The sequence below is a fragment of the Monomorium pharaonis genome, chromosome 1 (genome assembly GCF_013373865.1).
Source record: "Monomorium pharaonis isolate MP-MQ-018 chromosome 1, ASM1337386v2, whole genome shotgun sequence".
Taxonomy (NCBI): domain Eukaryota; kingdom Metazoa; phylum Arthropoda; class Insecta; order Hymenoptera; family Formicidae; genus Monomorium; species Monomorium pharaonis.
This window is the reverse complement of record NC_050467.1, coordinates 33,361,454-33,375,827: the sequence shown is the minus strand read 5'-3', so window position 1 is coordinate 33,375,827 and position 14,374 is coordinate 33,361,454. Positions and strand designations below refer to the sequence as shown.

Sequence of the window (14,374 nt, the reverse complement as noted above, 5' to 3'; positions counted from 1 at the left end):
TTAGTTTGAATATTGACTTGTGAAACAAAATCAAACCACGATTTTTTGTCTCATACGGTGAACGACGTAGAAATTATGAAATTTTGAGTCCAAATGAGTAGACAGATATCATTTTCGACGCTTTTTTTAAACGTTATCGATTTCCATGTGCTTATATATTTAAGAGAGCAAAAGTGCATCCTTCGTCAGACAGTCTCAATTACATACAGATCTTTGACAAATGTAAAAGCAAAAAATGTTGTAATCCTTTCTTTGGATATGTCGAGAAGGAACCAGGTATTAACGAGGACCTGCATGTCAAGATAAAAACTCGAGATACATCACTTGATAATCATAAAGTTGTGAAACACCCCCTTCGAGGTGTGAAAAGAAAAGTTATTCGTAAAGAAGTCGCGATAGAAGGATGCTCTAATTATCGAAAAAGAATAGCGAGGGAAAATGGACAAATTGGAGAAATGGAACCTCCAAATATGTATAAACGGAATATTCTTGATCAAGCGAAAAGAGAATATGTAAATTCAGAATTGAATGCGTGATTGACATTCTCAAAGCTTTCTTAAACCGACTGATGGTCGGGATCTGATACGAACCATTGAAGAGATGATGACCACTTCACCCTACGCTGGATCTATACAAGCAGTTAAGTCAAATCCTTTTTTTGTCTTTTATATGATGACACCACAACTACATGCATATAATGAATATTGTCGACTAGAAAATTGGTCGTTCATAAATATCGACACAACGGGAAGTATTTTACGGACTATCAAACGATTGGATAATACTAAAATAGGACACATATTTCTATCCGTGATAGTCATCAATTTTGATAACACTACATTAATAGTTTCTCAAATGATATCGGAAAGACTAACTACAGAATTTATAGAATATTGGTTAAGAACATGGATTAGAAATGGTGCACATAAGCCAAAGGAGGCTGTTTCTGATTATTCTCGAGTTCTTTTATCTGCCATGTCTCTTACTTTCAACAATCAAACTATAAAATCTTACGTCGCTGATCAATTTGCAACTGTGTTCCATGGTACTAAAAGTCAAAATTCAAACTTTAGCACATATATCCGTGTGGATGTCCCACATCTCATACATGCTGTGAGTAGATGGAAATGCTTTGAGAAAGTCAATCACGCATGCATACGCGAGTTCTTTATACGGTGTGTAGCTTTGATGGTAGATGCTGAAACATTCGAAGAGTTCAGAAAACTAATTTTTCTGTCATCGTCGCGGTAAATGATTATAAAGACTCTATAATCGCATCAAAAATATCACCAAAAGTTGCGCGTAAGAAATTGGAAACTTGTATTGCAATGGCTACAAAAATAATTGATATACCCGATTGTGACAACATTGCTAATCTCGAAGACATTGAAGCGACCCTGAAACGCGAGGTGTGAAAAGAAAATAATGATGTGTTCCGTTACTCGAACTCGTATATATGTATGATTAAAATTATCACGAAGAATGAGTGACCAAAACTGTTCATTGTAAAAGTTCCAGTCCAATTATAGAATCACCGTAATCATTATACAAGAGAAGTCCACAGAAGTCTTGCACAGGCTTCACTTGACTGTAAAAAGCAAAACAAAAAATTCAATTTAAAATGAATATTCACAAAGCATCTTGGTAAAGATGTAAGGTCTAGTGATATAGATTTTGTGGCGGCACGCCACAGCGCGACACGCGCGCGCGCGCACGCAGCGTCCGCGGCCGGGTCAGCGGCCCCGGCGACCGCGAGTAGTGCGCGCGGCCGCCACTAGGCGAAAGCGCGGCGCCTCAACTCACAAGAAAAAATGTAACATCAGGTTTATATAAGCAGACCACCCACGGCGTGGAATCAAGCCAAGCTTCACGTATAGAGAGCTCATTAGGGCCTATACTACGCTTGCAAGTAATTTTTGGAGAAAGTACCAACGGGCCCCAGTGATTCTGATATTCGGCGCGGGCAAGCTTTCTGGTACGACTAGGAACTCCTCCGGGAGATATTACAATCAAACTGCCCCGCTGCCGCCAACTCGGCCACCGTGGTCTTAGGGCCAATCCGGTGAGGCCGGACATCAGGAGCCCTGGGAAGCCGCTGGGAGCCCAGGAGTCGCCAATCACGAAGAGCAGCGTCCCGTGGCGACTCATCCGGATTGCTTTTTCCCCGGAGAAGCCCAGGGATCCTCGTCTTCAGCCCCGAGGTCTTCCACGCCATCCTCCGGTCCACAGGGCGACGCAGACCGCTAGTCGAGGGAAAATCACCCGAGCTTCGCAGACCACAACAATTCTGCGGTTTCTATTGGCCGGTCCACACAAACCGCAACCGGCCCTCGGGTGATCTTAAACCTGACCACCAGAGGCACGCAGGCCTCCTCCGGCGAGATTGTCACTGCTTCGCCAGCGTCACCAGAAGCCCCTAAGACTCCACGGGCGCTCCCGCGAACACCTGGGAAGCATATTCCCCGGGCTCTCCTAGAAAAGAAGCGAGCCGTGTTCAGGGAGCTCTTCGGCAGCGACAGCGAATAGGAGCCACTTAGTTTCCCCCGGGCACCTTCGGGTGCCGCCTAATCCTTCCACATCCTATACGGACCCTCTTCCGAGGCTAAGATTGCTGAGGAAGTCACACCCACCGAGAAGCTACTCCGAGCGACGCCTACTCCCACCAAGTCCAGTACTAACCAGCTTTCGGCTACCTCAAGAGATCTAATACACACTTACGCAATAACAAGTGTACAACCAAAGATTAAATATATCCGACACGTTTTATTGTTTGTAAAAGGGGGCTTTCTGATTGAACCAAACCTAACCACGTCCCCCACAGATTTGGATAATAAAACTCGATATTAATTCTTAGTGAAATCTTTGTACAGTGACTTGAATCAAACAAATCACTTGTATAATGATAGAAAATTATAAAAAATATGTGTAAATAAATTCTTGATTTTTATTGGAACCTGAAGGTATCCACATAAGTATATAACGTTAGATACTGTACCTGAGTATAAAAGACTTCTGCAAAGACAGATTTAAGGCTTTTCTGTACAAGCTTTTACTTTAAGTTATTTTCAGGCATTTCAGCAAGTCGACGTTTAACAACAGATGCATTATGTTAGAGAAGCCACATTTCAAACAAGTTTCCTAAAAAGTTACAAAGATTACATAAATGGATGGAATTTCACAAAACAAAGCTAATTAAGGAAATATTGACAGCTTTTATAATCTTTCTCGCAGCTATATTAACATGCATTAATCAGATCAAAGACAAAGGCAAAGACGACGACAATTAGCAAATATAAGGCAATAAAACTGCATAATGTTCGAAACATTTGTGAAAATTATTAAACGACAGTTTCTATTTTTCCGAATTACACGAATGTCTTAGTGGCGTTAATTAATTAATTAACATCACCATTTGCTTTTACACTAATTTACCATTTAACTACATGATCTCATAGTTAACCTAACCTAATCTATCTTGTACCATTAAAAATGTATATAAATAAAATCTGGAGAGACTTATTACTTTTGTAGAAATAATACAAGACATGCCTAAAAACTTCTTCATGCCGTAATATAGAATCTATATACATTCGAGCCACTCCTTAGCGGTATCCTTCGCAGGCATTTCATTTGGCTATATACATCATTTCTGAATTCTTCGTATAACATAGTGCGATTAAAATTTTCTCACAAAAAGGACGATCAGGAAAGGAAATGTTTATTTCTTACGATTGTCTAATACCATAATCGCTTGCGTTCTGTAAAAAAACAATACACGAATAAAAAGTTTTATTAAACATTAACTCAATCAGTACGATTTTTCTTTAAATTAGATAAAAGCGCTTTTACATATAAATTTTCAGAAAAGAAGACAAGAAAGATTCATCTCCTTATGTAAACTCTATAAACGAATGTGAAAATTATTAAATAAGTTTCTATTTATTTATCCAAATATGTACATACTCAGAATTGGAGAATAAGACCGCATGAGAACATTACGCATATACAATTAACATAACATTATAGGCGATTTTTGGCAATCGTTTGGTACATCCACCAAAGCGTACTAAACTGTACCAGAACCAATGAGATATTAATAAACTTTCATTTTATTAGTTCTGATACAGTTTGGTACATGTTACATGTACCAAACGATCGCCAAAAATCGCCTTATTACGCCGATGTGTAACTAAGGTGTATTTACATTGTAAAAAAATGGACCAATCCTAATCGAGTATTGTGTTGTCCGGAATTTTATGTGTGATGGCCTTTAGGACAACGCGCCCGAATCGGGTGTTGATGTTATTTAACGCAATGTTGAGATAGTAATTAATGTTATGATAGTAATTAATAGGTTTGTTCGCGTTGTTTGAAATCCTCAAAAATGTTTGTACTTGAAACGAGATAAATATGTATCCGGGCGTTGGAAGCAATGTGAACAGACCCAATGTTTGCCTTTAAACGAGCTTCCTGATTGGTCAGTCGCATAAAATGTATTTTGGATTTTCTGAAAAAACGAGGAACCACCAAACGTTTTGAATACGGTACCAAACATCACCAAGCGACGACCAATTGATTGGTAAAAAAAAATTAAGAAAAGTCAAAGTGGGGGGGCTAACAGAAGAATTAAAATTTGTTTTTGATTTCCTGCAAAAACGAGGAACCACCAAACGTTTGGAATACGGTACCAAACACTACCAAACGACCACCAAACGATTGGTAAAAAAAAAATTAAGAAAAGTCAAAGTGGGGGGGCTAACAGAAAAATTAAAATTTGTTTTTGATTTCCTGAAAAAACGAGGAACCACCAAACGTTTGGAATACGGTACCAAACACTACCAAACGACCACCAAACGATTGGTAAAAAAAAAATTAAGAAAAGTCAAAGTGGGGGGGCTAACTTCGTTGAGCTGGATCGACCGCCTTATCCGAACCTTACGTATATCGGTGGCTGCCGAGTGATGGCCTTACAAAAACGGTATCCTGGTCCCCGAAGTCGGTAGCTATCTCCTCAAGGCGGTAACTTGGGGCTCGTCCTCGTCGAAGCGTAAGCCAGCACGGCTTGCCGAACCCCGGTCCCGCGCCGGCCGGCTTGAGCCACCGCGCATGCGCGTGCTTCGATTTTCGTTCGATCCGCACGCCTCATAGGATCCTCGATCCACTGTTGCGCCGCATCACCCCTCGAAATGCCTCGTGATCCGTGCGTGACGACTTCCGCCGATGAGATCGTTCTGGCTTTGCCGTTTTTGGCTGGTCCGGCTGGCCAGGCCGTGACCGAACCGATCTGGGTGGCGGGCGGTTGAGATTGTGACGGTCGCTCCCCCGGTCTGCAGCCCAGTGGCGTGCCCTCGGCGTGATTCCTCCCAAGAATCGTTTTGTCGCCATGCGGTATCCTTGCGGCTCAGGGCGGTAACAAGCAGCGGGGTCCGACGCACGGCTCGGCAGGGAAACTCCTGGCGAGGCACCTCGCCCACTGTCGACTGCTTGCGATACTATTCCCCCGACGGCTGCTCCTTCTCCGTTCTTGGTACAATTAAAAATGAGCCCTCACTCGGCGCCTTAACTCTAAATAATCTAATAACGGTAATACGGAAGCTAGAAAAAAAAACGTAAAACAAAATCGTACCCCCCTTGGCTCGGCGAGGAGGAACCCCAGACCGACCCCCTCGGTCGGACTTGCGCTCTTGTGACGAGCGCGGCCGGACGCGCCACGTCACAACTCCCCCTTCCCTGGGGAGGACCGAAGAGGTTTTGAACTCCGGCGACCAAGGCTGACCACCACTCTGGCATCTCATGTGCCTCCGGGCACAGGAGACCTTATCTCGTTAGACAGCACTACAATTAAAACAACAACACAAAAAGAAAATTCTCGCTATTAGTCAAACCACTCAGATTTCTGCCCAGATCCGACAGTGTCACTTCTTTAAATTTCGCAAATGCGTCGCTAATCGTCTCGAGGAGGTTAAAGGAGAGGGAAAATAGTGAAAGACAAAACCGGGGTTGCCCCCATCTATGTGCAAAATATAAGGTCTTTACTTCCCGCACAGGGTCATACAAAAAAAAAACGGTAACAGGCTACTTGAACATAGTACGGTAACACAGCAAGAACAACAAAATTAAAAGAAACGAATGACACAGCCTGACGTACGACTTACGGAAACAGGTATCCGAATGAGAAAAAAAAGGGAAGCGGAAAAGAAAGAAAAAAACTCGAGGGCGACTCGGCCCGCCCCCCCCTTTATTTCTCGAGGTCCTCAGGGCCCGGTGTAGGGACGGGTACCCTTATAAACGGGGCCGCATTTGTGGCACGTCCGCACCGTGATGTCCGGCTCCCCGCAACTGAAGCAAAATGATTGCTTGCGGGCGAGACGGCACTCCGTGTAGCGGTGGCCTCCGGAATCACAGTTCCAGCATCCGGGGACCTGGCGGTTTCTCTTCGCTTTTGGAGGCGGTGGGCTGGCCTCTGCGGGAGCGGGACAGTATCTCTCGGGTATATTCGGGGTCTGGGTAGTCACAGATCGTCGCTAGGTATCCGGTACCTGGGTCCCCCGGTGCGAGGTCTCGGGTCGAGCCTCTGAGACCTTGTCTTCCACCTCGGGAAAACCCCTCACCACTGCCCCCTTATCCACTGCGCGTCCCGCACTAGCTTCGCCGTGTCCTCCAAATCGGTCCAGAAACCCTCGTCGTTCTGGCGGACGAACTGCCACACGGCTAGGTGGCGGGCGTAGAGCCACAGGCGCCTCGTATCGGCGTTTATCATGCCGGCGGTAACTTAATACGGGAACTTCTATTCATTTGGAAATCGGGACTACGTAAGACTTAAGATTTTGAATATGGATTTTTCCGACGGCCGATCCCTCCAGGTTCTCCCACTCGTAAATTAACGGAGAAATCACTCGTCGCATAGGTCCCTGGAATTTCGGTGCCAGCTTCGCCGCAATATTCTGCGCGGCCGACGACAATACATGTTGTCGTTTCAGAACCAAATCGCCGACTCTAAATACGCGAGATCGCCTACGCAAATTATATCTTTGTGCCTGTCTCTGATTCGCCTGGTCCAAATTATCGGTAACTCATTGCCTAACGCAACTTCTTCATTCTTCGCGACCAATCGGCGGTATCACACGGAACGACTTCGGTAGCATCTTTATCTCGATCGCGCAATAATTCTTTCGGTAACAGTTCGCGTCCCAGATTCAGAAACGCTGGGGAAGTTCCCAAGCACGAGTGAAAGGCGGTATTATACGCAAAACGAAGATCAGCTAAATGCATATCCTACTCCCGATGATCCTTTTCGATAAAAGCAACTATCATCGTTTTCCAAATGCGATTTACTCATTCCACCGGATTCGCTTGTGGATGGTACGGCGGTACCGTCGTGTGCGTAATTCGATTTTCCTCGGCAAAATCTTTCATAATTCTGTTTACGAATTCGGTACCGTTGTCCGTTAACAAGACTTTCGGAGTTCCCCATTGCAATATTACAAGCTCTTCGAGGGCTCTCCTGATTTTCGGGCCGGTAGCTGCTCTCAATGCTTTACATTCTACCCATTTGGTGAACAGATCCTGAATAACTAGCAGATATTAGAAACCAGCCTTACTTCGCGGTAACGGTCCTACGATATCTGCGGCCACTACGACCCACGGCCCTTCCACTACTTTACGTCCCATTAATCCGGTAGGGCTAGCCTGTTCGACTTTAGTGCGTTGGCATATGTCACACGCCCGAATATATTTGGTGACGTCGTGAAACATGTTAGGCCAAAAATAAGATACGGCGAGACGCCTTTCTCGACTCCTAAGTGTCCTGCCTGTGGGGCGTCGTGCGATTCGCGCAATGCCTCGACGCGGGATTCTCGCGGTAACACTAATTCCCATCGGTCAAGATCCTCCACGATATCGGAAATCACCGATCGTGTCCTCAGAAAATATATAATTGTTTATCCACAACTTTCCAATGCCCGTATCGCTTGGGGTCGGTAACAACTTCTTTAAATCTTTTTCGGTACCACTCGTCACGCGTGTCTTCGCAATCCACTATATCAGCGCGCTCATAACGATCTCGTTCTCGCCCTCGAACATGCGTGACAACGCGTCGGGCACATGATGAAGTACGCCCTTACGGTGTTCTACCACGTAATCATACTCCAATAGCTCGAGAGCCCATCTCGCTAATCTGCCCGTAGGGTTTTTAAGGTTATGTAACCATCGCAAACTGCTGTGATCGGTAACAACGGTAAACTTATATCCTTCTATTCTAAGTAAGGTCTAAACTTCTGTATTGCCCATACCACGGCCAAACATTCCTGTTCGGTAACTTGTAACTGAATATTTCTTTTCGGGATCAGATAATACGCGACTAGCAAACGTGATAACTCGCTCGGTACCTTCGATTTTCTATGTCAATACGGCTTTTAAACCAACTGAACTCGCGTCGGTCTGTAGCATAAACGGTAACTTAAAATTCGAATATGCGAGTGTCGGTGTCCTCACTAAATTTTCGCGAATTTGTTCGAACGCGCGATCCTCAATCTCCCCCCCCCTCCCAGCGCCTGCCTTTCTTCAAAAGGCAGGGGCTGACTGGTCAGGGGCTGACTGGTCAGGGGCTGACTGAGTGTCGCGAATGGCGGTATAAATTTACGGTACCAAGAAGACATACCCAAGAATCTCCGCAATTGTTTTATGTTACGCGGTTCCGAGTATACTAGAATAGGGCGCGTCTTTGCGGGATCTACGTTAAACCTTCCTGCTGCACAATAAATCCGAGGTACCTCACCTGCGATCTGCAAAATTCGCATTTATCATGGTTGACCGTTAACCCTGCGGATTTGATCTTCTCTAAAACCCGCCGCAACCAAGTTACGTGCTCGTCGAACGTCGGGGTGACTATCACGATGTCGTCTAAATACGCGAACGCAAAAGGCTCCATCTCCGGACCGATTAGGCAATCGAGTAATCTTTGGAAGGTTGCCGGGGCCCCCGTAAGTCCGTACGGCATGTGGGTAAAATGATACAACCCCTTTCCGAGAACACTAAAGGCGGTAATCTCACGATTCTCTTTTGCTAGCGGTATCTGAAAGTATGCCTGACTTAAGTCGATGGTTGATATATATCTGCCACTGCATTTGAAATAGCTAGCTGAATAGAATGACACCCACATCGAATCAATAACAAATGAGGTATTTCTTCTTTCAGTTGACGAAAAACACCATTGTTAACGTCTAAAAAATATTAATAAAAATAAAATTTAAATTTAAAAAATTAAAAGACACAATATGTTTTGTTTAATTTTATACATGTATATATATATATATATAGATATATATATAGATATATATATATATATATATATATATATATATATATTGTAACCGTGCTCGCGAGCGACGGCCAACTTCGCCTCCGTCCCTGGTCGCGGCCCTGAGCCGCCCGGGTGTCGGGGCGACTGTCTTCGTGGAATTTCTCGATGCAATACTTAGTTGGGCGCCAGGTATGTTAACTGTGGCGGCACGCCACAGCGCGACGCGCGCGCGCGCGCACGCAGCGTCCACGGCCGGGTCAGCGGCCCCGGCGACCGCGAGTAGTGCGCGCGGCCGCCACTAGGCGAAAGCGCGGCGCCTCAACTCACAAGAAGAAATGTAACATCAGGTTTACATAAGCAGACCACCCACGGCGTGGAATCAAGCCAAGCTTCACGTATAGAGAGCTCAAGAGGGCCTATACTACGCTTGCAAGTAATTTTTGGAGAAAGTACCAACGGGCCCCGGTGATTCTGATATTCGGCACGGGCGAGCTCTCTGGTACGATTAGGAACTCCTCCGGGAGATATAACCAAACTGCCCCGCTGCCGCCAACTCGGCCACCGTGGTCCTAGGGCCAATCCGGTGAGGCCGGACATCAGGAGCCCTGCGAAGCCGCTGGGAGCCCAGGAGTCGCCAATTACGAAGAGCAGCGTCCCGTGGCGACTCATCCGGATTGCTTTCTCCCCGGAGAAGCCCCGGGATCCGCGTCTTCAGCCCCGAGGTCTTCCACGCCATCCTCCGGTCCACAGGGCGACGCAGACCGCCAGTCGAGGGAAAATCACCCGAGCTTCGCAGACCACAACAACGGGTCCTGCGGTTTCTATTGGCCGGTCCACACAAACTGCAACCGGCCCTCTCAGACCGAACCACCAGGGGCACGCAGGCCCCCTCCGACGAGTTTGTCACCGCTTCGCCAGCATCACCAGAAGCACCTACGACTCCACGGGCGCTCCCGCGAACACCTGGGAAGCATATTCCCCGGGCTCTCCTAGAAAAGAAGCGAGCCGTGTTCAGGGAGCTCTTCGGCAGCGACAGCGAGTAGGAGCCACTTAGTTTCCTCCGGGCACCTTCGGGTGCCGCCTAATCCTTCCACATCCTATACGGACCCTCTTCCGAGGCTAAGATTGCTGAGGAAGTCACACCCACCGAGAAGCTACTCCGAGCGACGCCTACTCCCACCAAGTCCAGTACTCACCAGCTTCCGGCTACCTCAAGAGATCTAATACACACTTACGCAATAACAAGTGTACAACCAAAGATTAAATATATCCGACACGTTTTATTGTTTGTAAAAAGGGGGGCCTTCTGATTGAACCAAACCTAACCACGTCCCCCACACAAATTGGTGACCCCGACGTGATCTGTGAGGATATCCACCATGCCGGATTCACTGGACGACACCGTAATCGAGATGGCAGCCCCCGAAGTCGAGCGCGCAAATGTCCACCGAGTGGCATTGAAGATGCCACCTTTCTGGGCCGACGAGCCGGAACTCTGGTTCGCGCAAATCGAGAGCCAATTCACATTGAGTGGAATTACGCAGGATGCCACCCGCTACGCCTACGTCGTGTCGCACATAGAAACACGACACGCCAAAGAAATCCGGGACCTCATTACTCGACCGCCGGCGGACCACAAATACGAGAGCGTGAAGAGGGCGTTAATCCAGCGCCTATCCATCTCACAAGAGCAGCAGATCCGCCAACTCCTGGAGCACGAGGAGATAGGGGACAGAAAGCCGTCGCAGTTCCTACGGCACCTACAGTCACTTGCCAAAAACGCCATACCTGAGCAACTCCTACGGACACTGTGGATGGGTAGACTTCCCGCGCAGCTACAGGCCATCCTGGCAACTCGCACAGCCGACAACCTGGAGGAAGTCGCAGCACAAGCCGACCGAGTCTTCGAGATCACGGGAAGATCAGGAGCAGTCGCGAGTCTACAGCCTGCCACCGCCACACCGTCTACGATAGAGCAGCAGATAAAAGAACTGGCCCAGCAAGTGGCCAGCCTGAACGATCGTTTTTCACGCAGTGCCAATAAAACTAGGCAGCGTGAGAGGTCACAGAGTCGCAACCGAAAGAAACAAGAGGACAACATCTGCTACTACCACAGGCGTTTCAAAGGGAAGGCCAAGAAATGCACAGCACCGTGCGAATTTAAGAAGCAAGAAGAGGAAAACTAAGTGGGCAGCCGATAGTATCGGCCTACGGCCCCAGCCCGCAACCACGCCGCCTATTCGTCACCGATCGCGACACTAAGTTACAGTACCTCATCGACACCGGTTCAGATGTCAGTGTCTATCCACGCACGATGACCAGAGGACGACGTTTGACCGATTCCCGGGAATTATATGCGGCTAATGGATCCCCAATATCGACATACGGAGATCTCACAATCCAGCCGAACTTGGGACTGCGACGAGACTTCACATGGCGATTCATGGTAGCAGACGTAACCACACCTATCATCGGTTCCGACTTCCTGGCCCACTACCACCTCCTCCCGGACGTAAAAAGCGGACAACTTATAGACGCGAAAACGGGAATCAAGGCAAACGGAACCACACGGAAGTACGAGCTACGGTCAATCAAGGCAATGATAGGAAACTCACCTTATCACCAGTTGCTAGAGAAATTCCCCGTCTTAACACGGACTACAGGAACATACTGCCAGAAGCAGGTGCACAATACTATGCACCACATAAAGACAACGTCGGGACCCCCAGAAGCTTGTAGACCACGAAGATTAGCACCGGACAAATTAAAAATTGCCAAGGCTGAATTCGACCTTCTACTTAAAGAAGGGATTATACAGCCTTCGAAAAGTCCGTGGGCATCGCCGTTACACATGGCTCCAAAAAAAGATAATGCATGGAGACCCTGCGGCGATTATAGAAAACTCAACGCACGAACGGTTCCGGATCAATATCCCATTCCGCACATCGAAGATTTTACGCACTCACTGGAAGGAAAGAAAATCTTCTCTACATTAGATTTGGTCCGGGCATACAATCAGATTCCAGTGCATCCTCAAGATGTACCAAAAACGGCCATTACAACTCCGTTCGAATTGTACGAGTTCCTGTACATGCCTTTTGGACTCCGCAATGCAACCCAGACGTTCCAACGCTTCATCAACGAAGTCACGCACGGATTAGATTTCTGTTACGTTTACATCGACGATATCCTGGTTGCATCCAGCTCTGAGGAAGAACATCTTAAACACTTAGGGGAACTGTTCAGCCGTCTTGACAGTTACGGCATACAGTTAAACCCAGCAAAATGTGTGTTCGGAGCCAACGAAATCAAGTTCCTGGGATACTCCGTCTCGGCACAAGGAACTCAGCCGTTGCCAGAAAAAGTACAGGCAATTCAAGACTTCAAAAAACCGGAGACCATTAAACAGCTAAGACAATTCCTGGGCACGTTGAACTTCTACAGACGATTCATCCCAAAGGCAGCACAAGACCAAACCACACTTCACGACGTGCTGAAAGGACCGAAAACCAAAGGGAAGACTCCAATCCAATGGACACCGCAACTCGAACAGGCGTTCCAAAACTGCAAAAATAGTTTGGCAAGAGCAACACTTCTGGCACATCCAAAGATGGAGGCGACAATTACTCTGACGACTGATGCATCCGACACCGCGATGGGAGCAGTAGTTCATCAGGAAATCAACGGGGAACGACAGCCTTTAGCCTTCATGAGTAAAAAGCTCAACCAGGCGCAGACAAAGTACAGTCCATACGACAGGGAGTTACTAGCAATATACTCCGCCGTAAAGTACTTCCGACATCTTCTCGAGGGCAGAAAATTTACCATCTTCACGGACCACAAGCCTCTAGTATACGCTTTCCAACAGGACGTCCTCCGTAGCTCGCCCAGACAAGCAAGACACTTAGACTTCATTAGCCAATTTTCCACGGATATTCAACATGTGGCCGGCAAAGACAACGTGGTGGCAGATACATTGTCACGCGTTGAATCTGTTCAACAAGCCCCCGATTTCGAGGAACTGGCAAAGTCGCAACAAGAGGATCCAGAGCTAAAGGAAATACTCGATGGCACCGCGCAATCCTCACTCAAAATAGTTGCAACGCAGATACCAGGCTCCACGACGATGCTGTACTGTGACACCACAACGCCTATCAAACGCCCATACGTCACGGGACCATACAGGAAGCAAATATTTCAAGCTCTGCATGGCCTGTCACACCCTGGCATCAAGGCAACAACGAGGATGGTGACACAACGCTATGTGTGGCCTAGCATACGGAAGGACTGCCACACATGGGCACAAGCATGCATACCGTGCCAAAAAGCGAAGGTGCACAAACACACAGCTTCGCCCACCGGGAATTTCCTGGGACCTACGAGGAGGTTCGAGCACATTCATATGGACATTGTTGGACCTTTGCCATCGTCCCGGGGATACAAATACTGCCTTACAATAATCGACAGATTCACGAGATGGCCAGAAGCAATACCGATCTCGGATATCACAGCAGAGACGGTATCCAAACAATTGCTGGTGCACTGGATTACTAAGTACGGAACGCCGGCACGGATTACAACAGATCAAGGACGGCAGTTCGAGTCCGAGCTATTCAAAAAGCTCACACAACTTACAGGGTCCAAGCACCTCAGAACCACAGCTTATCACCCGGCAGCCAATGGGATGATAGAGAGGTTCCACAGGCAATTAAAGGCGGCAATCAAAAGCCACGAAACCGAAGACTGGGTAGCAGTACTCCCGATTATACTTATGGGCGTCAGAGCCGCGTGGAAAGAAGACCTGCAAGCCACGCCAGCGGAAATGGTCTTCGGAGAATCAATCCGTCTACCTGGACAATTCTTCGAAGACTCCGGCATGCCAGACAACTCAGAGGGTTTTGCAGCCCAGCTGGGGAAGATGATGAAAAACCTTCGACCACGAGTCAAGAGGCATGGAGAGAGAACCACCTTCGTACACAAGGACCTGCAGAAGACACAACAAGTCTTCCTGAGGCACGACACACCAGGAGGAGCTCTACAAGCAACGTACGATGGCCCATACCCTGTCCTAAG

At 47.3% G+C, this 14,374-nt stretch overlaps 1 protein-coding gene across 1 annotated transcript; it reads left to right on the top strand.

The window, feature by feature from the left end:
* The first annotated feature begins 10,680 nt into the window (after positions 1-10,680).
* On the top strand, positions 10,681-11,487 carry LOC118647163. The gene has a single exon (XM_036291456.1). It carries the CDS (start codon positions 10,681-10,683, stop codon positions 11,485-11,487), a length of 807 nt encoding a protein of 268 aa, XP_036147349.1.
* Positions 11,488-14,374: the final 2,887 nt, after the last annotated feature.